The sequence below is a fragment of the Diceros bicornis genome, chromosome 4 (genome assembly GCF_020826845.1).
Source record: "Diceros bicornis minor isolate mBicDic1 chromosome 4, mDicBic1.mat.cur, whole genome shotgun sequence".
In the NCBI taxonomy this organism is placed as follows: domain Eukaryota; kingdom Metazoa; phylum Chordata; class Mammalia; order Perissodactyla; family Rhinocerotidae; genus Diceros; species Diceros bicornis.
The window spans coordinates 21577834-21602417 of record NC_080743.1 but is presented as its reverse complement, the minus strand read 5'-3'; the positions used below and the strand labels follow the sequence as shown (position 1 = coordinate 21602417).

Genomic DNA, 24584 nt, shown 5'->3' with positions numbered 1-24584 from the left:
CATAGAATGTTTTAGACCAGTGGAGTTGTGCTACAATTTACAGAACAAGGGAATGCTTTGTCTAGTTTATCAACACTCCATTTCTTATTAGTTGCTTACCAGAAAAACCTAGCAGGCATACTTAAAATAGTCCTTTCTCTGTAAAGAAACCACTTCTTTGTCATTAGGACACATTAAGAGGGGTGGAGGGAGATTATGAGATTAATACTTTAAAGAAAGGTCATTTAATCTATTGATTTTTAAAATGAATAAACACTTTTTTTCTCGTTTCTAGTATTATGTAGAGTAGCCTCCGATATTAGGGTCATTAGGGATCTTTATAAGGAATAGTTAGATAAAGTATGAAAAGTTAATTGAAACTTTAAATAATTGGGATAATACTAGATTGTTTCTTTAATGGAACAGTTAAGTTTATGTAATATTAGATTTTAGAAGATTTTTAATTTTGCTGTATTGGTATGAAAGCTTATAGGAACAGGTTTGAATATAAAAATGAAATTGATTAGTCTGTACGTTATTATTTTTTAACTGGGAGATTGAAAGTTTGAGGTTAAATGGAATACTTTAACTTCTTAATAATCATTGAGAAAAGGTCTTTAAAAATGAATTTAATGTGTATATATATGGACAGAAAAATGTTTAGAGGGATGGAGAGGCTGAAAGTGTATTTAAGAGCACAGGCCCTGAAGGCCTGTGCTTACGTTTGAATCCTGGTTCTGCCATTTACTAGCTTTGTTATCTTGGACAAGTTAGCTCTCTGCGTGAGGTCCTTATCTGGAGAATGGGGTGCTGGTGGTATCTTCACTCAAAGGGTTATTGTGAGAATTGAATGAGAGTCTGTGTATATGAAGTATTAAATTAATTTTCGTATGTTGTATAGCACAGTAAATGTTAGCTGGTATTATTATTTTTAATAATAAATATTAATCATTTCATATTAATATTCATATTTTAATATTATTTTACCACAATATTTACAATCATTAATTTCTTGGTAGTGTAGTTTAGGCTGTTATTTACTTTATTTGTACTTCTTTGTATCTTTAGAAATTTTTTTTCTTTTTTTTTTGGTGAGGAAGATTGACCCTGAGCTAACATCTGTTGCCAATTTTCCTCTTTTTGCTTGAGGAAGATTGTTTCTGAGCTAACATCTGCACCAGTAATTTCAAGATATTATTGTCATTGCATAGGCTTCCATATGATGAGGTTCAAATCAACTCTCTAGGGTTAGTTATATTAGGAAACCCAATGTATATAGGCTAATGCTAATGTTAATCTGATTGGTGAAACTAACAGAACTATTTTGTATGTGGATTGCCTGCCACAGCATGGCTTGATGAGTGGTGTAGGACTGTGCCTGGAATCCGAACCTGTGAACCCCGGGCCACCAAAGTGGAGCACACAAACTTAGCCACTACGCCACTAGGCCAGCCGCTTAAAAACTTTTTATTGTAGACCTGGATAATTTTGACATTGAGAAAAAAATAAAGCTATTTTTGTGTGGAGAAAGATTCAAAAACATTTCGATGCATTATTCTTTATGAAAACTGAAAATTATAAGAAAACTTATTTTTATCTCTGCCTTGTTATTTGATATGTTGAAAATGCAAGGAAAGGCCCTAATTTAGCTTTTGAAGTTTTAGGGAATTATTGTATACAAATAATACAAGAAAGAAAATGTCTTGATAGTTTTGAAAATTATTCAGTTAGATTTATGATATTCAATATTCAATTATTCTTGGTTGACTAGATTTCATTCTATATAATCTTTGGTGATATGTTCTAATAGGATTTTAGAACAAGGAGGGGCACTTAGTTGTCAAAATTATAAACTTGTTTGGTTTTTAACCATTTTTTTAACCAGCACTGCTATGTGATAAAATTTAGTTTTTAGAGGATTATAAATATAGAGGAAACATTCTTATATTAAAGTAGGATTTCTAAATAAACATGTTAAAATAGGAAATATGTTAAAATAAGTGTTTTAATATGGTAAACATTAAGGTAAGAAGCTTTCCTAATTTCCTCTGATATTCACTGTCTACAGTTATAAAATAACATACTCCCTGAAGTATATTGCAGTGGGAATACTTTAAAAGGAACGTAGATTACCCTTCCTCCAAACCTTCAGAATAGAAAAGCAGATGGAGAGGGAGATGCTTCTTTCCACTGTAAGCCATTTGGAGATCCTTGATATTCTGCTTGAACATTGTAATGGAGATTCACCTAAACTTATAACTAAATCTCCCCATTGAGATGAGACAACGGAAAAATTTCTGTCCCTGTGAGAGTCTGTTAAGTTGATGGTTTATAAAGTAGGAAAAAAAGTAGGAATCAAAACATATCAACTTATAATCTCTTTTTTTTTAAGGTCCTGGGATCCTAGCTGCTACAAATAAGACTGAATTGGGAGTTATAGAACCATCTTCTCCAAGCCCTAGCCCTGTGAAAAAAGGCAGTTCAATTAATTGGTCTTTCCCGGATAAAATAAAATCTCCACGAACTGTGAGGAAACTTTCCATGAAAATGAAAAGGTTGCCAGAACTTAGCCGAAAACTGAGCATTAAAGGAAGCTTGAATTATGTAAACAGTCCAGACAGTACTCCTTCCTTGTCTAAATGTAACTGTCAAGAAATTCATCATACTGTTATTCTGTCTTCTGGGAACACAGCCACAGCTGCTAGGAGGAATGTTATAAGTCGATATCATCTTGATACCAGTGTATCTTCTCAGCCCAGCTACCAGAAGAAAACCTCTATGAGTTCTGAGTATTCCTGCAAAGGTGGTTACCTCAGTGATGGAGATTCACCTGAACTTATAGCTAAATCTAGCAAACATGGATCTGAAAACAAATTTGGAAAGGGAAAAGAAATAATTCCAAATAGTTGTAGCAAGAATGACATAGACATTGATGCTTTTAGACATTATAGCTTTTCTGATCAACCTAAGTGTTCACAGTACATATCTGGGCTCATGAGTGTGCATTTCTATGGTGCTGAGGATTTAAAACCACCTCGGATAGATTCAAAAGATGTCTTTTGTGCAATTCAGGTAGATTCAGTAAACAAAGCAAGAACAGCTTTGCTCACGTGTCGGACAACATTTTTAGACATGGATCACACTTTCAACATAGAAATTGAAAATGCACAGCATTTGAAATTAGTAGTATTCAGTTGGGAACCCACTCCAAGAAAAAATCGAGTGTGTTGCCATGGAACTGTTGTTCTCCCCACCTTATTCAGAGTGACAAAGACACATCAATTGGCTGTCAAACTTGAACCTAGAGGTCTTATTTATGTGAAAGTGACTCTTTTGGAACAGTGGGAGAATTCTCTTCGTGGACTAGATATAAATCGAGAACCAGAAATATTTGGTGTTGATATTCGAAAAGTTGTAGAGAAGGAAAACACAGGGTTGATGGTGCCACTTCTGATACAGAAATGTGTTATGGAAATTGAAAAGAGAGGCTGTCAGGTATTATTTCACTGTGTTTCTCTACTACCCTCTTATCTATCTATCTAAATTAATCAGTTAAGTAAATTTATTTATAGCGAGTCTTAGGGGAAGGAACCCAAGGTAAGGTAAAAAAATAATCTAATTTAGACATTTTCTCATTCCTATTCTTTATTTTTATTCCATTACTGTTTAGGATATAATTCATACTTTAACCTGTGTTGTCAATGATTGAGAGCATGCTAGGATGGTTCCACAATTTATGTTGATACAGACTTGCAGATGCCTTATACCTAGGGATCAAGATAGCTTTACAATGGCATTCCTAGGAAAAGCCAGAGCTGATAACATAGGCAAAAATAAATTAATTTAAGGAATGTTTCTGCATGGTTTGACATTCTTGTGGTAGCGAGTTCCAACAGTGAATCTTACAATTCTGCTTTACTCCTGAAATTAACTCCCTGCTTTTATTCCCTATGCTCCCTCAGACTCACTCTTTGGAAAGCATAAGCTTATCTGTCTCTTAACTTTGGGATAGCGTGGAGGATGAGGAGAGGTCCTACTAATAAAAACATATCTCATTCTCTTTTCCTTTTAAATAAGAAGGTAAAAGCAGCCCATTAAAACAAACAAAAAACCTGACATTATTTGTAACAAGATATGTAAATGTTCACCAGTTAGTAGACCTTATCTTTCTTTATTTTCATTATACATATAGACTATGACAATGAGAAACAGCATATGACTGAGGGTATTGTTCTGAGGTACAAGTAATTGTTTATATGCATTTTTGCAACACAAATTAAGCCTAAAAATCATGTTCTGAGATATTTCTACTTTAGTCCTATCAGAATTTATAACATTAGTTATAAATATCAAGAGTAAATATCACAATATCTGGAATATGATTTCTTTATATATAGAAAGGAATTTAAAATAACCTACCTTGAACTTAACATGGAAACTATAGAAACAGCATAAGTTAGTGGAATTTTGTATTAAGATGCAGGAAACTTGGATTCTGATTTCTCCTCCGATTATTAGCTGTGTGATGTTGGGCAAGTCACTTAATCTCTGTGGGTCTTATTTACTTGTATCTATAAAAACAGATGCAATAGGTTCCTGAAGCTGAGAGGTAGGGCATCTGAACTTTTGAAGCCTCTTCTCAGATATACAATTCTATCAGGTCGAATTTATGTTGTCTGTGTGGGAATGAGGCCTTTAGTTTTCAATCCAACTGTTGGTCCAGTTAGTGTTTTCTTAAGATTCTTTTTTTCCTCCATTTTTTTTCAGGCAGCCTGTAGAGAGGTCAGAGATTAGGCAGATTTTACAGCTAATTACTAAACAGAAACTTTTACAATTTTATATTAAAATAAGTAACTCAAATAGCACTGTACTTTTACAGTATATTTTCTGAAATATTTTATAAAAATCAGGTGTATAAGACTGTTAAAACTTATTTTAAATACCAAGAAAACATTTTTTGGCAGTGCTTTTTATTTCTGTACTTAGCGTTTAGAAAGATTTATTTTAAAAAAGAGTTATTTCCTGTGAACTAAAAATAGTAAATTTTACAATTGTACATCTGGAGCTGTACTTTTTAAACACTTCTTTTTGTTTTATTTCTTTTGCCTCTCCCAGCCCCCTGCACCCCAGCACCCACAAAAAGAGGCTTATTGTGCCTGCATTTTACAGACCAGCACACTGCTTAAATTTTGTTTACCTTTTTAGTCAGTAATTATTCTTGTTTTTTCACCATAAAAATCAAGTTTTGATAGTCATACCAAAATAGTTTATGGCATCTTCCAAATGCTTTGAAGACTACTACCACCTATCTCCTGCTTCCAATGGGAAAAAGTATAGAAATCGTACTCATGGTCCATCCAGTACGGATTCTGTCTTGGATAGAGGCATCAAGCATGTACTTCAAGTGTTTGATTCAAAAGTCAGCCTCTGGAGTTAGGGATATATGTTAAAATATCCTTTCTTTGAAGTATCTATATTAGATCTTCCTTCCTTTATTCACCTTAAAAAGTATATATGTGTAATTTAAGCTTGGCATATCATATTCCATTAATTTATTACTTACTTTTGAAGTATTACTTTCTTTAATTTTTTCTAGGTTCATATCCTCAAGTTCAAGGGGATACATCCTTATTATGGGATTTTGTGACACCTAAGTGTGCCTATACCAGAAAGGCGCTACTCAAGTTAGTTTCTTCTAATGTGGTAGCATTTCCTTTGATCCTGTTTAATATTTTAGTTTTATTTTCTGGATCATCTGCGGTTCTACCATGTCTTTCTTGCAATGATGTAACCTGCATAGCACATGCTATTCTCAGTGTGAATGCACCCTGAATGTGGATAAGAATAGGAAATTTGAATTATTTTCCCAGTACATTCCTTGGTTTTCTGTATTATGTTGATTCTTTTGAATGTAGCAGCACCTTGCACTACCTTCTCTTGGAGATAATTGTAGGTTCTTTACTATCTTTCAATGAATACTTAATAGCTTATCATCTGAAAATATTTTGGATAAATTTCCCTGTATACATATTGACACTTTCCTGTATAGCCTATATTTCCCACCTTCTCTAGTATATTCTATCAGTTATTTAATGACTCAGAAGAGGTTAGTGTCATAAGTAAACCTGGAAATTTCATTTGTGATTTCTTCCTCTAGATCATTTATAACATTTAAAGTGATTCCTAGTCCAACTCCTTGGGGATCCCCATTGTTTGTTTTTAATTTATTTCTGTCTTGAAATAATTTTTTTATCCATAACTTCCTTCAATTCAAGGTGATTGAACTTCCTAAGTAGTCTATAATATGGAAGTATAGGTGACAACCACTTATTTTCCTTAATGTTCTTGAAGGTTTATTCTTTTTAAAAACTCCCATTGCTTAATCAGGCATGTTTTCTCTTTACAGATACCATGCTGATTTCTTCTCATGAATTTATAGTGAACTTCCTAAGACTTAATATTTTAGAACTTGTATGAACTGTTTAAAAAACAAAATTTTTTTTTAAAAGATTTGTTTCTTTTTTGTTTTTATAATTTTTAATTTATTTACTTTTTTCCCCCAAAGCCCCAGTAGATAGTTGTATGTCATAGTTGCACATTCTTCTAGTTGCTGTATGTGGGACGCGGTCTCAGCATGGCTGGAGAAGCGGTGCGGCGGTGCGAACCCGGGATCCGAACCCGGGCCGCCAGCAGTGGAGCGCACGCACTTAACTGCTAAGCCATGTGGCCGGCCCAAAAAACAAATTTTTTTAATGTAGATTAAGGGGAGGGTGGGTGGTGTCTGTGCGTCTTATATACATTTTGAATTAGAGATTTTATCCTACCTTTAATATATTATTTTAGTTAAATTTCTTCCATCACTTTATAATCAGTTAATTTGATAAGTTAAAGAAATCCTAGATTTGTTTTTATTTCTTCCTAAGAATCTTTTTTTTCTAAAAAGATAACTTTATGCCAGTAGTTTACTGGAACCTTATTTCAACTAGTGTATTCTTCTTTATGGATAAATAAACTGAGTTTTAATGAGATTAAATAACTTGCCCAAATTCACCAAGCAAAGAGTGATGTGATAAAGTGGGGCTTTATGAATCCAAAACCCCTATTTAACCACTGTGCTGTTACTTCAGTCTAGAGCAAAAGATGTGAAAGGGCATGATCTTGGGGCATGGAGATATCGGTTGAGCATATAAGACTAAAGGGAAGAGATTGTATCTTTGCTTAAGATAAGATAACCAGCACTACAGAAATCATAGTATATTGTTTGAATTTAAATGAAAGAATAGAATGTTTTTATTAAACTAATCAATATAATCTATGGTGAGATTTCAAAAGCTATGTTTTAGGTATTTTAAAATAAATGCCATTAGAACATAGTTGATTGCTAAGTTTACGTGATTTATACATACTGTACTATTATATATATATTTTTATATATTTACCATAATGTGGCCATAATTTTATTTCTAGGTAGTAGGCCTGTACCGATTATGTGGTTCGGCAGCAGTCAAGAAAGAACTTCGAGAGGCTTTTGAGAGGGATAGCAAAGCTGTTGGGCTGTGTGAAAACCAGTACCCAGATATAAATGTAATAACAGGTAATAAATAGATTTTATTTTATGTACGCATTCTGGAAAAACTACATCTGCAGGAGAGAGAACTGAAATACTATTTTGTAGCCTAAATTTAATTTGGTTTTATTCTGAAGTCTTATTTTCCTTCTTTCACGAACACTACTGTGTTATTTTCTCTGGGGAGGTCCCTGCCCTTAAACAGCCAGCAAATTCTGGGGGAAGAGCTACATTGAATTAGCTGTAGTAGCTAGCAAAAGGAAAAGGGTACCTTTTTATAAAGGGATAAATAAGATGCCATTAGAGGTCAGTTTGACTGGAGCTTAGGTAATGTAAAGGCATTGACTATCTGGTTAGAAAATTTAGATTTGTTTACTAGGCAGAGGGGATCCATCAAAGATTTTTGAGCAGGGAGTGAAATCTTTAGAGATAGTCTTCAGGAATATTAATCTGGCAACTCTATGTGATAGATTGAAATTAGAAGAGACCAGGGGAAGGAAAACCAGTTAGGGAGCCTTGGCAGTAATCCCAGCAAAGAGGTAATGAGAGCTGAAGGAGTACTGTAGCAGTAGCAATAGGAAAGAATAGAATTGAAAGGATATGAGGAGAGGGCCCAAACAAACATGATTTTGACAGCTGGTTGATTGAGTACCATTAGCAGAAATAAGAAAGCTGAGGGCTGGCCCTGTGGCTTAGCGGTTAAGGCTACTGGCCGCCCGGGTTGGGATCCCGGTGGCGCACTGACGCACCGCTTCTCTGGCCATGCTGAGGCCACGTCCCACATACAGCAACTAGAAGGATGTGTAACTATGACGTACAACTATCTACTGGGGCTTTGGGGAAGAAAAAAAAGGAGGAGGATTAGCAATAGATGTTAGCTCAGAGCCGGTCTTCCTCAGCAAAAAGAGGAGGATTAGTACGGATGTTAGCTCAGGGCTGATCTCCCTCACAAAAAAAAAAAAAAAGAAAGCTGAGAGGAGAGCTACTGCTTTTAGTGGAGAAATGGAGAGAAAGGTTATGAATTGGGTTTCTTTTCAAATTTATATATTGACTTTGAGGTACTAGGAGGAGATCCAAGCGGATACATCAAGCAAAGTTGCAAGTACTCATCTATAGCTAAGGAGAGGATGGAGTAGAATTTGAGGGGTCTTTTATTTACCCAAGTGGTGAATATAATCCAAAGTATAGCAAAGTACAGCATTGGAAACACACTTCTAGTACCCCTGGGAGAGGGAGGTGGAAAATGGCAATTTGAGGGACATTGGCACATAGTTGTAATTAACACCTTGCAAATGTCCATGAAGTTTGAAAAGACAAGAACTTTGAGGATCTCCAAACTTTGGAGGCAGGCAAAGAAAGAAGAAACAGCTAAAGAGACTGAGAGAAAAGGAGTCAGAAAGTTTGGGGAACAAGACAACAGAGTGTAAGGAAAGGTGTAATGCAGTGTCATTCTGTGGAGAGATCATATAAGATGAGAACAGAAAAAAGCCCTTTGAATTGGGCTATTAGGAGATTATTCCTAATTAATTGATATCTTCAGGGACTACTGGCTTATAATTCTGTGTTTTTGTTGTTGTTTTTATTAGCAAAGTTTTCAAGCATATATAAAAGTAGGGAGAATACTGTGATAAACCCTCTTTATCCATCACCTGGCTTCCATAAACAACACATGACCAAACCTGTTTCATTTATAGCCCTCATTTGATTCTCCCCAAACTTGGATTGTTTTGAGCATATCTGATATCATATCTTTTCACCTATAGATGCTTTGGTATGGATCTTCACATCTCTTATGTATTTTGATAGTTCTTTCCCTTGTCTCTACTGTCAACTACCATTTTTTTCCTTGCTGTAATGGTGTTTGTTTATCTCTTCTAATTTGCTTTCTTATTTTACATACAATTAATTTTCTAGGTGAGAATTTGAGGAAGGTTCCACTTGCACATATTAAAGGATTTTTGTTAGTTGAAACCCTTAAAGCTTACTTTTAGGATTGAGGCTTTCTAATAGTTGAGATTCCCAGTCTCTGAACTCTGAATGATTGTATTTTCATAGAGTATTTAATGTATACTCTTGGATAACCAAAACTTTGATCCCAAGCATTTTAATTCTAAGAGAAAACGAACCAAGGCACTTTTTATTTCTTATAAATTTTAGCAAATCAGAAATAATGGGGGCCGGCCCTGTGGCTTAGCGATTAAGTGCGCGCGCTCCGCTGCTGGCGGCCCAGGTTCGGATCCCGGGTGCACACCGATGCACTGCTTCTCAGGCTATGCTGAGGCCACGTTCCACATACAGCAACTAGGGGGATGTGCAGCTATGACATACAACTATCTACTGGGGCTTTGGGGGAAAAAAAATAAATAAATAAAATTAAAAAAAAAAAGAAATAATGGTTACTTTTATTTTCATAAAGGAAGAAGGCTTATCATTTCTATTAAAAAAAGATCATTTATACAAAAAAGTAGAATTTTTCCTTAATATGTAATTAACAAAATCAGCAAAGAACCCATTTTATGAATTCATTAAAGAGAAATTTTATAAATAGCAATTCTCAGGGAATTACACTCTATAAGTAAATGAAAGGAGATTTTGTCTTGGTGAAGCCTTATCTTAGAAATAAAAATTATGTCAAACATACATGATTTAAAAAGATGAAATGATGTAGTTTGAATTGATTATTTGCTATAAGAGAAGGTCCTTAGTTGGAGATTTGCAGCATATGCAGTAGATAAGAACAATAGGTCAATGAATGTTAGAATTATAGCATACTTTTCTAAAATTGAGAATTTCCATAATTTTCTTGGCTATATTCTTTATATTATTCCATTTCAGTAAAACTGCTTTTCAAAAGAACCCAGAGCTATTTTCTTTCTTGATAAAAAACCAGTGAAATGATTTAAGATTTGTCTGAGAAATATCACTGGAATTGCAATAAATTATACACAAGGTGTCATCGTTTCTCAAAATAAAGGGTATTGTTGATTTGGGAAATTGGCCAGTAATGGTGTTGCTTCATGTGTTTGTTCCATGTGAACTCACATTTCTGAGTAAACTGAAATATAATTAACAGTTCAGTAGGTCTAAAAAATGAGAAATTAATGAAGTGAGTGAAAGAGTTTACTTACAGTTGAATATGTTCTTAGTAGTTGGTTTGTCTGGAATAGAATGAAGTACGCCTGACCAACCAGGTTTTTTCAGTCAGTTACAAAATTTAAGGTATGAAATCTATTCATAGTTATTATGGGACTTACTCACCAAAGAGAACAATAGAAGAAATTAGAAAAGTCAAAATGTTTATTATTTAGTGATTATTAGAAAAGAATAAGTCTCCTGAGGAGGAAAATTCAATTTGAATGTGTCTGCCCACTGTAAAATAGACTTCATGTGTCAGTACTACACAATCAGTATCTGGGTTCAGTACTTAAAAGATCATTTGGCCATACCTTTTTCTGATTTTAGTCCTACCTTAATTCTTTTATTTTCCTTTGAAAGAAAACTTGATCAGAAATAAGCCAGAAATTATCTTTAAACCATTAATAATTTTCTTCACTTAGACTTAGTAAATATACATTTTTCCCATCATACATATGTTCTCTGATCTCTGGCACATTAACTTCCACTTACAATTACTTCTGTTTTTCTTCACCTGGGTTGAACACAGAGGTCTAAACTGTATAAACACTAAGGAATGCAAAACATTGAGGAATGCTCATGGATTTAGCAACCAAAATATACTGAGGCAGTATATGAGAGCCATTTGATCTGAGTAACGCATATAGAGTATGGCTAATGAAAGCAGTAAGTTCAGAAAGAGGAAATGAGGTAGGGTGGGGTAGATTAATGAATTTTAAAAATTAATTTGTAGTGCTAACTTCAGGAAACGTCAGTGATTCTACATTCAAATTTACCTACTCTAATATATCTTTACTATCTATGTAAGTTTTACCTGAGGAAGAATGATTCTCGTGGTTCTGTACCTGTATTTTCAATATTCTTGTTCTAGTGAGTTAATCTTTTCTTATGGTGGGGGCTGGTAGAGGATAAGGGCACTTTCCCAGGGGACAGAGTCTCACTTGAAGAGTGAGGTTGTGTAGTATATTAATCTTCATAGTCTTGCTATTGCTAGTAGAAAGATGATATCCATCCAACCATCATATATTGAATGCTTACTGTATGCTAGATACTTTGCTAGGGTATTTGGAATACAATGAGGGGTAAGAGATAATCTCTGCCCTCAAGAATATTAGTCTAAAAAGGAATACAGACACAGAGACAGCTAGTTTTAATATACAAGGAGGAACACCTATGGTTAACCATTGAAAGATCTGGGGCCAGAGTTCTAGGCAGAGAGAACAATTTTGTGGTTGAGAATTAATAAAATACGGGTACTACAAACCAGCCTCTGAGAGGTAGAAGTAGTTTTAGTGATTAGAATGCTTTTTTTTTCCTTTAGTATGGTGATACCTATATCCCATCATGGGGATGAGTAGAACTTTCCTGTATAGTTGGTCCTTGTGCCTATGCAGATGAGAGGCATATGGTTTCATAGTATCTAACTATTACAGAGCAAACTATTACAGAGCAGCTTAAGAGATGTAGCCAGAGCCAGTTCTTTATTTACCTATAATTGCCTGCATTTTCTTCAAGTACGTGATAAAAGGTTTACTGTGTTGTACTAAACTTTTCCATTATAACTTTTCCCCAAGTCTCTCTTAAGTAGCTCCTATAGTGTTAAAGATTGTCACCACAAACTTATTATCTTAAGGTTTTTATGTCCCCAAAGTGTTTGAAAGATACAAAGAAGGCAATATGGCTTAAGATGCTCCTGTCTGTCACTAAGTTTTTGGGATAAGGCCATATAGCTAATTTTTAGGTCTATGAGTAGTTACATAGTATATGTCAAAACATAGTGTAAATACCTCCTTTCTGTATCATTTTAGAAAATCTTTTATTTTTCCTATGAACTCTTTGTCTGCTTATAGAAAAGAAACTATAACTTTTACTTCATTGAACGTAATTTTCATTGAGCATACTTTTAAGTGCTTAATATATTTGTTAATAATAATTCTCCTTTATTTGCCCTCAAATTATAGTGAAATAAGTTATCTTGAACTTGGATTAATTTAAAATTTCCATTTATATTATGGTTGTTTAGTATATTAATTATATAAAAGATAATGAGATTTGAAATATATGTTTCGCTAAGTTATAAAGTTATCTTTTCTGGGAATCTTTTAGGTTTTAATTTAATATGATTGCATAATAGGGCAAGTCTCAAACTTGAGAGGCATATTGAGTTTTGTTAGAACTAACAAGTCTTGCTTTGTCAAGGAACAAATATGGAATCCTTGTTTTAAAAATCATGCCCTAGGGGGTTAGTAGTTTTTTTATTTGGCAGCTATGGAAAATTGCATTTCCATTTTCTAATTGTAACTCACTTGTCCTCTTTACACTGAATGTTGCTATTCAGTGTGGGTGGGTTTAGACTGCAAAACTAATGATAGTAGTAAAGATCACATGGTATAAGTTAAGGAATAGGGATAAACAATTATTGCATGCCTAATGTGTACAAAATGCTTTATCATTATCATCACATGTATTGATTGTTATGATATTCCAAGCACTTTATGTATGTCATATCTCTTCATATATGTCAAGGAAGAAGTTTGGTCAGTATTCTCTTGGTTCCCCAGTGCTATTTCCAGATTATTATCTTTTCACTTTTGAGTAGAAACTTATACTTTCTTGAGGAATAAGGTTCTCTTGAGGCTTATGGCACATTCCTACACCACCTTTACCTTTCCTATCTAATATTTAACATCATCTACAGAACTCTTGGACATTCCCCTTTATTCAGTGAAGACTTTGATATCTCTCCTATGTTTATATTTCCAACCAAAGTTCTGCCATCATCCTAAGTGATTTTAACATACAAATGACCAATCCAGAATCCATTTGTTAAAAGACTAGTCTTTCTCCATTGAATTGTCTTTGGACCTTGTCAAGAATCAATTGGCCATGAATGTGAGGGTTTATTTCTGGACACCCAATTCTATTTCATTGATCTGTATGTCTGTCCTTTTGTCAGTATCACACTGGTTTGATTACTGAAGCTTTCTAGTTAATTTTGAAATTGGGAGGTGTTAGTCCTCCAGTGTTGTTCTTCTTTTTCAAGACTTTTTGGCTATTTTGGGTCACTTGCATTTCCATATGAATTTCAGGATCAGCTTGTAAATTTCTGTGAAAAAGCTAGCTGGGGTTTTGATAGCTTGTACATTGAATCTGTAATAATTTGGGGAGTATTGTCATCTTAACGGTATTAAGTCTTCTGATCTATGAATATGAGATAGCTTTCCATCTATTTAGTTATTCTTTAATTTCTTTCATAACTGATTTTTAGTTTTCAGAGTACAAGTTTTGTGCTTCTTTTGTTAAATGTATTCCTAAATATTTAATTATTTTTGATGCTATTGTAAATGGAGTTATCTTAATTTTCTTTTTGGACTGTTCATTTTTAGTGTATAGAAATACAGTTGATTTTTGCATATTGACCTTTTTTTTTTTTTAAAGATTTTATTTATTTATTTTTTTCCCCCCAAAGCCCCAGTAGATAGTTGTATGTCATAGCTGCACATCCTTCTAGTTGATGTATGTGGGACGCAGCCCCAGCATGGCCAGAGAAGTGGTGCGTCGGTACGCGCCCGGGATCCGAACCCGGGTCGCCAGCAGCAGAGCGCGCGCACTTAACTGCTAAGCCACGGGGCCGGCCCTGCATATTGATCTTTTACTTTGCTAAACTCGTTATTAGTTTTTTTAGTGAATTCCTTAGGATTTTATATACAAGATTGTCATATGCAAATAGATACACGTAGTTTTACTTCTCTCTTTCCAAAATGGATCCTTTTTATTTCCTTTTCTTGCCTAATTGCCCTGGCTAGAACCTCCAATATAATGTTGAACAGCAGTGGCAAGAGTGAACATCCTTATCTTATTCCTGGTTTTAGGAGAAAAGCATTCAGTCTTTGACTATTAGTTATGATGCTAGTTTTTCATAGATCTCCTGTATCAGATTGCAGAACTTCCCTTCTATTCCAAATTTTTTGAGTGTTTTTAGCATGAAAGGATGCTGAATTTTGTTCAGTGACTTTTCTGAGTCTTTTGAAAAGATCATGTGGTTTTTGTCCTTTATTCTATTGATATATTACATTAATTGGTTTTCAGATGTTAAGCCAACCTTGCATTCCTGAGATAAATCCCACTTGGTCATGATGTATACTCTTTTATTCTTTTTTAATGTATTTCTGCATTTAGTGTGCTAGTATTTTGTTGAGGAATTTTGTGTCTGCGTTCCTAAAAGATATTGGTTTCTAGTTTCCTTGCAACGTCTTTGTCTGGTTTTTGGTATCGTGGTAATACTGGCCTTATAGAGTGAGTTGGGAAGTATTCTCCTCTGTTTTATTTTTGGGAAGAGTTTGTGAAGAATTGGTATTAATTCTTCTTTCAATATTTGGTAGTATTTATCAGTAAAACCATCTGGGCCTGGGCTTTCTTTTGTGGCAAGTTTTAAAATTACTAATTCAATCTCGTGTTATAAGTCCATGCAGATTTTCTGTTTCTTTCTGAGTCAGTTTCAGTAGTTTATATCTTTCTATGAGTTCTAACTTTCATCTGAATTATCTAATTTATTGGCATATAGTTGTTCATAGTATTCACTTATAATCCTTTTTATTTCTGTAAGGTTGAAAGTGATGTCCCCTCTTTCATTCCTGATTTTAGTAGTTTGAGTCTTCTCTCTTTTTTTCTTGATCAGCCTAGTTGAAGATTTGTCAATTTTGTTGATCTTTTCAAAGAACCAACTTTTGATTTTGTTGATTTTCTCTGTTGTTTTTCTATTATTTATCTCATTAATTTCTACTCTGATCTTTATATTTTCCTTCTACTTACTTTGAATATAATATGCTCCTCTTTTTCTAGTTTCTTAAGATGGAAACAGGCCATTGATTTGGGACCTTCCTTCTTTCCTAATGTAGACATTTAGTGCTATAGATTTCCCTCTAAACTCTGCTTTAACTGCATCCCACAAATTTTGTTATGTTGTGTTTTCATTTTCATTCTGTTCAAAATACTTCTAATATTCTTTTTGCTTTCTTCTTTGACCCAAGGGTTATTTAGAAGTGTGTTAGTTTGTGTCAGATATTTAGGGAATTTTCCAGATATCTTTCTATTATTAATTTCTCATTTAATTCAATTGTAATGATAGAACACACTTCATGTGGTTTGAATCTTTTTGTATTTATTTAGACTTATTTTAAGGCCTACCATATGATCTTTTGTGGTGAATGTCCCATTTGAACCCTTGAAAAGAATGTGTATTCTGGTGTTTTGGGATGTAATATGCTATAATTATCAATACAGTCAAGTTGATTAATAATGTTGTTCCATGCCTTTACTTGTTTTCTTTTGACATGTTGAGAAAGGGGTGTTGAAATCTCTATGATTGTGATTTTGACTCACCAACCATCCTCTACTGCCCCCTTTCCTTTAAAGACTTCAGTTACACCTATATTAGATCACTTGTATTTGTTCTACAGTTCACTGATACTCTGTTCATTTTTTCCAGTCTTTTTTTTTTAATCTGTTTCATTTTAAATTGTTTCTATTGCTGTCTCTTCAAGTCATTAATCTTTTCTTCTGATATTAATCTCATCCACTATATTTTAAGGCCCAGACATTTTAGTTTTCACTACTTGAAGTTTGATTTCTTTTTCATACCTTCTATGTCTCTACTTAACATGTTCAGTCTTTCTTCTAGCTTCTTGGACATATGAAATACCATATAATAACTTTTAATGTCCTTGTCTACTAATTCTATCATCTATGTCATTTCTGGGTCAGCTTCAATTGATTTTTCTCCTCATTATAGGTCATATTTGCCTGCTTCTTTATATGGCTGGTAATTTTTTATTGGATGTCAGACATTGTGAATTTTACCTTCTGGGGTGCTGGATATTTTTGTATTCCTATAAATACTTTTGAGCTTTGTTCTGGTATGCAGTTAAGTAACTTGGAAAGAGTTGGATCCTTTTTAGTTATGCTTTTAAGCAGAATGAGAGCAGCTTTTAAACGAGGATCCTCTTTTTCTAGTTCTTTGATTCACTACTGAAGCAAAACCCTTCTATGTACTTATGTTAGTTTCCTATGGCTACCGTAACAAAGTGCCACAAAGTGGGTGGTTAAAACAACAGAAATTTATTGTCTTGTGGTTCTGGAGGCTGGGAGTCCAAAATCAAAGTGTCAGCAGGGCCCTGCTCCCTCTGAAACCTGTAGAGGAATCCTTCCTTGCTTCTTCCTGGCTTTTGGCATTTTGTTGGCAAGCTTTGGCATTCCTTGGCTTGTAGATAGATCACTCCAATCCTCTGTCTTCACATGATGTTCTTCCCATGTGCATGGCCCTCTGTGTATGTCTGTCTCTGTGTCCAAATTTCCCCTTTTTATAAGGACATCAGTCATATTGTATTGGGGCCCACCCTAATGACCTCATTTTAACTTGATTTCTTCTTTAAAGATCCTATTTCAAACAAGGTCACATTCTAAGGTACTGGAGGTTAGGACTTAAATATATCTTTTTGTGGGGGACACAGTTCAACCTATAACAGTACTGTATCCAAATGCCATGAATTATGAAGTTTTCCACTTTGGTTGCTCAGAACAGGAGCTATTGCCAGCCAATGTAAGCTCCCCAAATTGTTCCCTCTAATCCTTTTGGGTGGTTCTTTCCCCAGCCTTGGGTAGTTTCCTTACCTGCATGTTCTGATCAGTACTCAGATGAAGACTCAGGGGGATCCTTGCAGATCTCCAGAGTTCTTTCTGGGCATCTCTTGACTCTCTAATACTCTGTCCTGCAAGCTGTAGCCACTTTGGCCTCCTTAGACTTCTAGCTTTCTCTCCTCAACTTAGCTAGACCTGTTAGCTTCCTGGGTTTCCACTTTCTCACTGTGACCTGGAAAGTCTTTCCAGGGAGTAAGCTGGGGCAGTTATGGGCACACCTTGTTTGTCTCCCATCCATCAGAGATCACTATCCTTCTTTGCCTGATGTCCAATGTGTTGGACATAGATTTTTTCAGATATTTTGTCTTGTGTTGCCAGTTGTTGCAGGCAGAAAGGTAAATTTAGTCCCTATTGTTCCATCTTGGCTGGAAGCACTGGTCTGTTTTTCTAGCCTGTATCTGGGTTGCTGATTGCTACTAGAAAAAAATCACACAAGGGTATGTCTTGGTAGCAGTATAAATCCATGAACTTCAAAATTGACTAGGCTTTCAGTGGTACCTGCTAATGTTTTCTTATTTGCTCTTTCCCTCTCTCTTTTTGTCATTCTCCAGAGTGTCCATTTAATATCTTCTCACTCTCCTCAAATCTCATGTCACCCATGTCACTCTTAGCAGATGACCTTGCCTCCTAACTTGACAGAGAAAATAGAAGCCATCCGATGGGAACTTCCTTTACTTTGTGATCCAGCCGTTCTTTGGCATACATCCTTTCCACTCTTCCACTATCCTTTCTGTAACGGTATAGAAATGACCTTCCTTACATTTTGAACTAATTTTAATTCCTTCATGTGTTCTCAGAAGTCGCTTCTTCCTTTCTCTGTAGTCTTTGCTCACTTGATTATATTCCTCTCTGCTGGACCTTGAAAACCATTGTAATATCTTCTTTACATTAACATTTAAAAGTTCAAGTCTCTTCCATCTTGAAAAAAGTCCTTACTTTGGTCCTCTGTGTTATCACCTTCTCTCAAAGTCGGATTTCTGGAACAGGTTGCCTATCTTTCTTTCTCTTTCTCTATTTCTTTAACATTATTCACTTTCTAACAAACTGCAACCTGACTTCTCTGTCTTTCATTCTCCTAGACTATGTTTACCAACATTGCTGACTTCCTTCTCTGGTGGACATTTTTTGGTCGTTGCCTTAAATTATCTCATTGTTTCTTATTCTTTGTTACAAAAACCTGCTGCCTTAGAAGCACAACAGGAATTTGTTAAAAATACAGGGAAATGAGCCCTGACCCTTGGAGATTATGGTTTAGTAGAGCTGCCGTAGGCTCTGGAATCTATTTTTTTAAAGTTCCTCAGGTTATTTCAGTGTGCAGCCAAGTTTGAGAAACACTGTTCTCTATAATATTTAACACAGTTCTTACCTAACTATTGTTGGATATAATTGATACCATAGACTCTTTCTTGAAACATTCTTTCCTTGACTTCCTTGGCGGCATATTTGCCAGTCTCCCCCAATCCCATCCCCGCCTCTTCTTACCACTCATGCCTCTTTAGCCATTCTTCCTCGGTCACCTTTGGAAGATCCTCTTTCTGATGTGCCCTTAAGAGCTGATGTTCTTGAGGGCCTTCTCATATCACTCGGTATGCCTCCCTGATTATCTCCATCATTCCCAGGTTTCCAGTTATCATCCTTAAGTTGATCATTCTCAGATCTGTGTTTCCAGCCATCTCTTTCCTGAGCCTCAGATGCTTGTATCCAGCAGCCTTGAATGTCCCATAGATACCTTAAGCTTAACATGTTCAAAATGAAACTCCATTCTATCCCCTAAAACATAGTTTTCCTCCTTTTTTCCTGTTTAAAGTAAAGGCACTACTATCCACCTAGATGCTCAAGCCCCAAACCTAGGAACTGTCCTTACTCCTCCTTTTCCCTTAAAATTATAAGTGCATTTTTGGCTTAGCAGTCCTGTTGTGGGAATTTATCCTATAGACATACCTGCATACATACAAAGTAATGATGTGCAAGGTTATTCATCATAGCATGTTTTGGAATAACAAAAGATTAGAAACAACCCAAGTATCCATCTGCACTGACTGACTAGATAAAACAATGGGACATCCATAATTTGGAATGCTATGATGTGACTGTAAAAATGATTGAAGAAGCTCTCTGTGTACTGAAAAGATCTCAAGGATATGATGTTAAATGAAAAAGCAAGAAACAGAACAGGACGTATATGCTATCTTTTATTTAATAAAGGAGAACAAATAGTAATACATTATTTATATTTGCATAAATAAACACTGGAAGGATGCATAAGAAACTAAGGAACCATGTAACTATCAAAATTTAAAAAGATTATCAGACGGGAAGCTTCCTACATGATCATGTTTAAGTTCAAACTAAGCTTTGAAACTAAGTTCTCAGTTAAGCTGAGAGCATGTTCTGAATCATTATTGTCTATATTTAGGTTTTTGATGTCAGAAATGTCTTCTGTTTTTCTAGTGATCACGTTCCAGCCTTAGGTAGTATCTTACCTACCTTGCTTATATGTAACAACCTTTCCTGTTTCCTGTACGGCATAAGTGATCTCTCTTAGTTCATCACCCCTTGTAGTGTGTTTGGAATTGGCTTCCCTCACTCCTAATATAGTGACAAGTCTGATGATTGCTGCTCTTGGCTTTTGATTTCGTTTGGTTTTAGGAATAATTTTTTTCTTCCATACAATAGTGTAGATTAGAAATTATCCAGCCATCCAGTATATATGTTTAACACATCTTCTGTATTAAAGAGGAAATATATTTATATAGCTCACTTATTTGGAAGGCCTTTGGACCATTGGTATTCTTTTCTTTTTTTTATTGAGATATAATTGACATATAACATAGATGTACAACATAATGATTCAATATTTGTATGTATTGTGAAACGATCACCACAATAAGTCTAGTTAACATCCGTCGCCATACATAGTTACAAAAATTTTTTTCTGTGATAAGAACTTTTAAGATCTATTCGTATACGTCAATTATACCTCAATTAAAAAAAAACAAAACAGACATTAAGTTGATCCTTTCCCAAGATAAATCGCTCTAAAGCTATCAAAATTCCCTTCTCTGATTTTAAAAATCATATGGCATAGCAGGAAGATGTGATTCCAGTTTATTCAAGTGGATATTTTGATCCAACTTCCTCTTTGGATACAACACCAAAATCTACAAAGCAATGTTAGGGAGAATATTCTTTATCTTGTCAGTAAATGAACAAATAAAAAAAGATCTGCTCTTGGGCCGGCCCCATGGTGTAGCGGTTAAGTGCGCGCGCTCCGCTGCTGGTGGCCTGGGTTTGGATCCCGGGCACGCACCGACGCACCGCTTGTCAGGCCATGCTGTGGCGGTGTCCTACATAAAGTGGAGGAAGATCCGCCGGATGTTAGCTCAGGGCCAGTATTCCTCAGCAGAAAGAGGAGGATTGGCATGGATGTTAGCTCAGGGCTGATCTTCCTCACAAAAAAAAAAAATATCTGCTCCTTTAACACCTTTCAAAAATGCAATACAGTATTATTAACTGTCGTCACCATGCTGTACATGGACCATTGATATTCTTTATCAATTAAAAATCTAGAAATTCAAAATTCATGTAATTGGAATAATTTACAATTAATATTAATTGTAATATGCTTAGCTTTCTTAACTTTTGTTTTACGTGCATTTAGAGGAGCTCTTTATAGGGGGGCAGAATCAAGAGTATATGTATCAAGAATTGCTGACTTTATGGGTAACAAACCTAATATATATGATAATTGGAAATTGTGTGTGTGCATTTTTAGCATGCTTTCAAAACAAAAAGTCACTTACCGAGGCAATTTATAATACGAAATACTAGTGTTTGTTATAATAGTTTCTTTTTATGTTGTTGCTTTTATTTTTTTCAGAATATTAAAAATTGGCTATAATAATACTTAAATTAAAAAAAAAAATTCACCACTGTTTTTTATTTCACTCTGAAAACCAATCGCCAACTGTCTGTCATTTGTTTGTTTTTCTAAAGGTGTTCTTAAGGATTATTTAAGAGAACTTCCTTCTCCTCTGATAACAAAGCAGCTTTATGAGGCTGTATTAGATGCAATGGCAAAAAATCCTTTGAAAATGTCATCAAGTGGTTGTGAGAATGACCTCAGTGACTCTAAGTATGCTGTTGACCTGCTGGATTGTCTGCCTGATGTTGAGAAGGTAAGCATAGTTGTTGTACATTTTTCCTGAAAGCCAGTTAATGAATTATGTGGTTAGCTCCAGAGCTACAAATAATTTTTTAGGTATTTGACATTTGTGGCACTCATGAGTTTAAGCTTGGTCTTTACTAAGGTTCCCTAAATTGCATAAATCTAGAAACTGCTTCTTAAACAGAGTAAATCTAGAAAATAATTTTATCTTTTCTGGATATGATTTTAGTCTAGGTACAATACTCCCTGTAAGTTTTTAAAGAGTATGGTTATGTTAGTGTTAAAATAATATATGTTTATTATAGAAAAAATTGGGACGATATAGAAAAGAAGAATAGAAAATTGCAGTTATCAATATCCAAAGGCAACTGTAATTAACATTTTGGTTTATTTCCTTTTAGTATTTTAAAAATATAGTAACTGTTTTAGTGCACATGGCTTGGCCTCAAGACTTAAGCAACCCTTACCATCACCATTTCCTTCCTCCTTACCTCTTCCCATTTGTCTCTTCCCCACAGTCTAAATCTTGGGACCAATATCTTTAGGTATGCCTGCGACAGACATAGAAGGATGGCTGGGTCTGCAGAACCAATCTTAGCCTAACTTGAGCTGTTTTTCCTTAGAACCAGAGGGAAAATAGAGATGTGGCTGGGTTTGTCCACATGAAGCTGACTTTGCCTATGTTTCTTACCATGTGAGGGCAGAAAGTGCAAGAGTGAGTGGGTAGGAACATTAAGCCCAAAAACTTCATTCACAAGTTTACTGTAGTCTTCTGATTGTCCTGTGCTCTGTCCAATTAGATTAGCAATTACTACTCCTTTGGATGGGGGGAGGGGACCAGCTACAAAGAGGTGGGCAGAAGCAGAAGGGTGGGGTTAAGGGGTAGAAATATTCCCTCTCCACTGTAAGGTAAAATTATAAGTGTCATTTTACTTAGAAGAAATGAGTGTCAGGGAATTTAAATCACTTGCCCAAGGTTATATAGCTTTTGTGAGTATTGTAGAGTATTGTAGTCTGTCACATGAATTTAGGTCTTTCCGGCCCTAAAGCTCGTGTTATTAACATCCTTTCTAAAAAGGCTACATAATATTCCACTGAGTGGATTTGACATAATTTATCATTATTTTGTATAGTATTAGGTTTTGAACCTATTTGTATATATTTGTACACAGAGATTTCTTTTCAGTTAGAATTACTTATTTAGAATAGAATCTCAGAGTGGAATTGCTGATTTAAATGATGTGAACATTTTAAGGCTCTTAATACGTTTTTTCACATTACTTTTCAAAAGGGACACAGCAACTACATTTTTTGGCTCATTATTTAGTAGATCAAAAAAAGATTTTCTTATTTTAAGTTGCTTTTCTTGGTTTGCTATTGAGATAGAACCTAATATATTTAACCAGTTGTGGTTGTGTGTGTATGTGTCTGTGTGTGTTTGTGTTGTTCATAGTATAATATGCTGATAATAGCCTTAAGAAGTCAATGTATTTTGAGTCCCACTTGTGTTAGGAAATTTATAGTGAATGGAAAAGAGAAACAAATATTTGTTGTTTACATCACTTTTGGATTCACATATTTGACTGGTTTTGATTTCAAAATGTTGATTATAGTCTTCTCTAGCTTTCGTTCTCTCTTCATTCCTTCCCTTCACAGCCAAACATTGAAAGAATGTTTATTCTGGTCTATATCATTTCTTCACCACTCACTTACTACTCAATACATTGTAATCTGGCTTCCTACCCCATCTCTCTGGACTTGTTCTTGCTAAGGTTACTAATGACCTTCTAATCACCAAATCCGTTTGTCACTTTTGGCTCCAGAAATAACAGGTCATTTTGATTTTTTTCTTTTTTTATAGTTTTTTAAAATTATAGTTTTTATTTGGCATTCATTTCTTCAATACAATTATGAAGAAGAAATTACACACTCATTTTATTGTTAAATGATTGATTATATGCCACTACTTCAAAAACATCATTCCTTTCCATAATTGCTTAAATAGCCACTCTACTTCTTGAGCAAATGCCCCTTACTAGTTTCTTCAACGATTAAAAAATATAGTATTTTATTACATAAATTTTTCTTTCGTTTCTAACTATAATATTCTTCCCTTTTCTATGGTTTGTCTACTTAAAATATTTATTAGTTAAGAAGTGCACTGGCCTTTTTCCGAATCTGGATCATGCTAGAACCTAGCCACGTTCTGAAATGGTTAACTTCCTAGATTTTAGGATGGTAGTCCCCTACTTATGACTACAGGATTTATCTGTGCTTAAAAATGAGCACTCTTACCCTAATTCCCTTTCCATCACAGCCTTTGCTGTGATCATTTTAGAGGAGAAGAGAGAAGAAAAAGAGGAAAATGGTATATTTTCCTAGGGACTCCAGCTGAAATTTAGAATGCATTCATGAGCATTTTATAAAGAGTATATATTTTAACCATATTTTAATGGATCAAATTATGTTGTTGGAACCTAAGGGTCCTGTGTAACGTTTCTATAAGAAAATATGTTTCAAGTTCCAAAAATCCAACTTACAAGCAAATCTTTGAAACAAACTTTTTAAAAGTGACAGGATGCCTATCTATATTTTCTGCTATAAATTGTCTCCTTGAATTTGCCCCTGTATAACTACATTAAGTGAAATTTAATTTAATTTAATTTAGGCAACTCTAAAGATGTTGTTGGATCATTTGAAATTGGTGGCTTCTTATTATGAAGTGAATAAGATGACTTGTCAGAATTTGGCCGTGTGCTTTGGACCAGTATTATTAAGTCAGAGGCAAGAGACTTCCACCCATAACAACAGAGTCTTTACTGATTCAGAAGAACTTGCAAGTGCTTTGGATTTTAAAAAACATATTGAAGTTCTTCATTACTTACTTCAACTCTGGCCAGGTAAATAATTCTATGGAAATATTTTTCTCTTTGAATGATAGGGTGTTTCAATTAGCTAATCATTAAATATGCCCATATATGATTGAAGAAAATCTTTTCTAGATTTTGCTTTTTCAAATAGTCATGAATTGACACCTGC

At 34.7% G+C, this 24584-nt stretch overlaps 1 protein-coding gene across 3 annotated transcripts in view; it reads left to right on the top strand.

Moving 5' to 3' along the window:
• The window catches only part of SYDE2 (synapse defective Rho GTPase homolog 2), a 43821-nt gene that overhangs the window by 13173 nt on the left and 6064 nt on the right, over positions 1-24584 (top strand). For 2 of the 3 annotated variants that reach the window (XM_058538409.1, XM_058538410.1), the window contains exons 3-6: positions 2372-3474; positions 7447-7573; positions 21374-21555; positions 24214-24445. In XM_058538409.1, coding sequence (XP_058394392.1) covers positions 2372-3474; positions 7447-7573; positions 21374-21555; positions 24214-24445 — 1644 coding nt within the window. The remainder of the gene's footprint in view (positions 1-2371; positions 3475-7446; positions 7574-21373; positions 21556-24213; positions 24446-24584) is intronic. The other variant, XM_058538411.1, reaches the window with a different exon arrangement.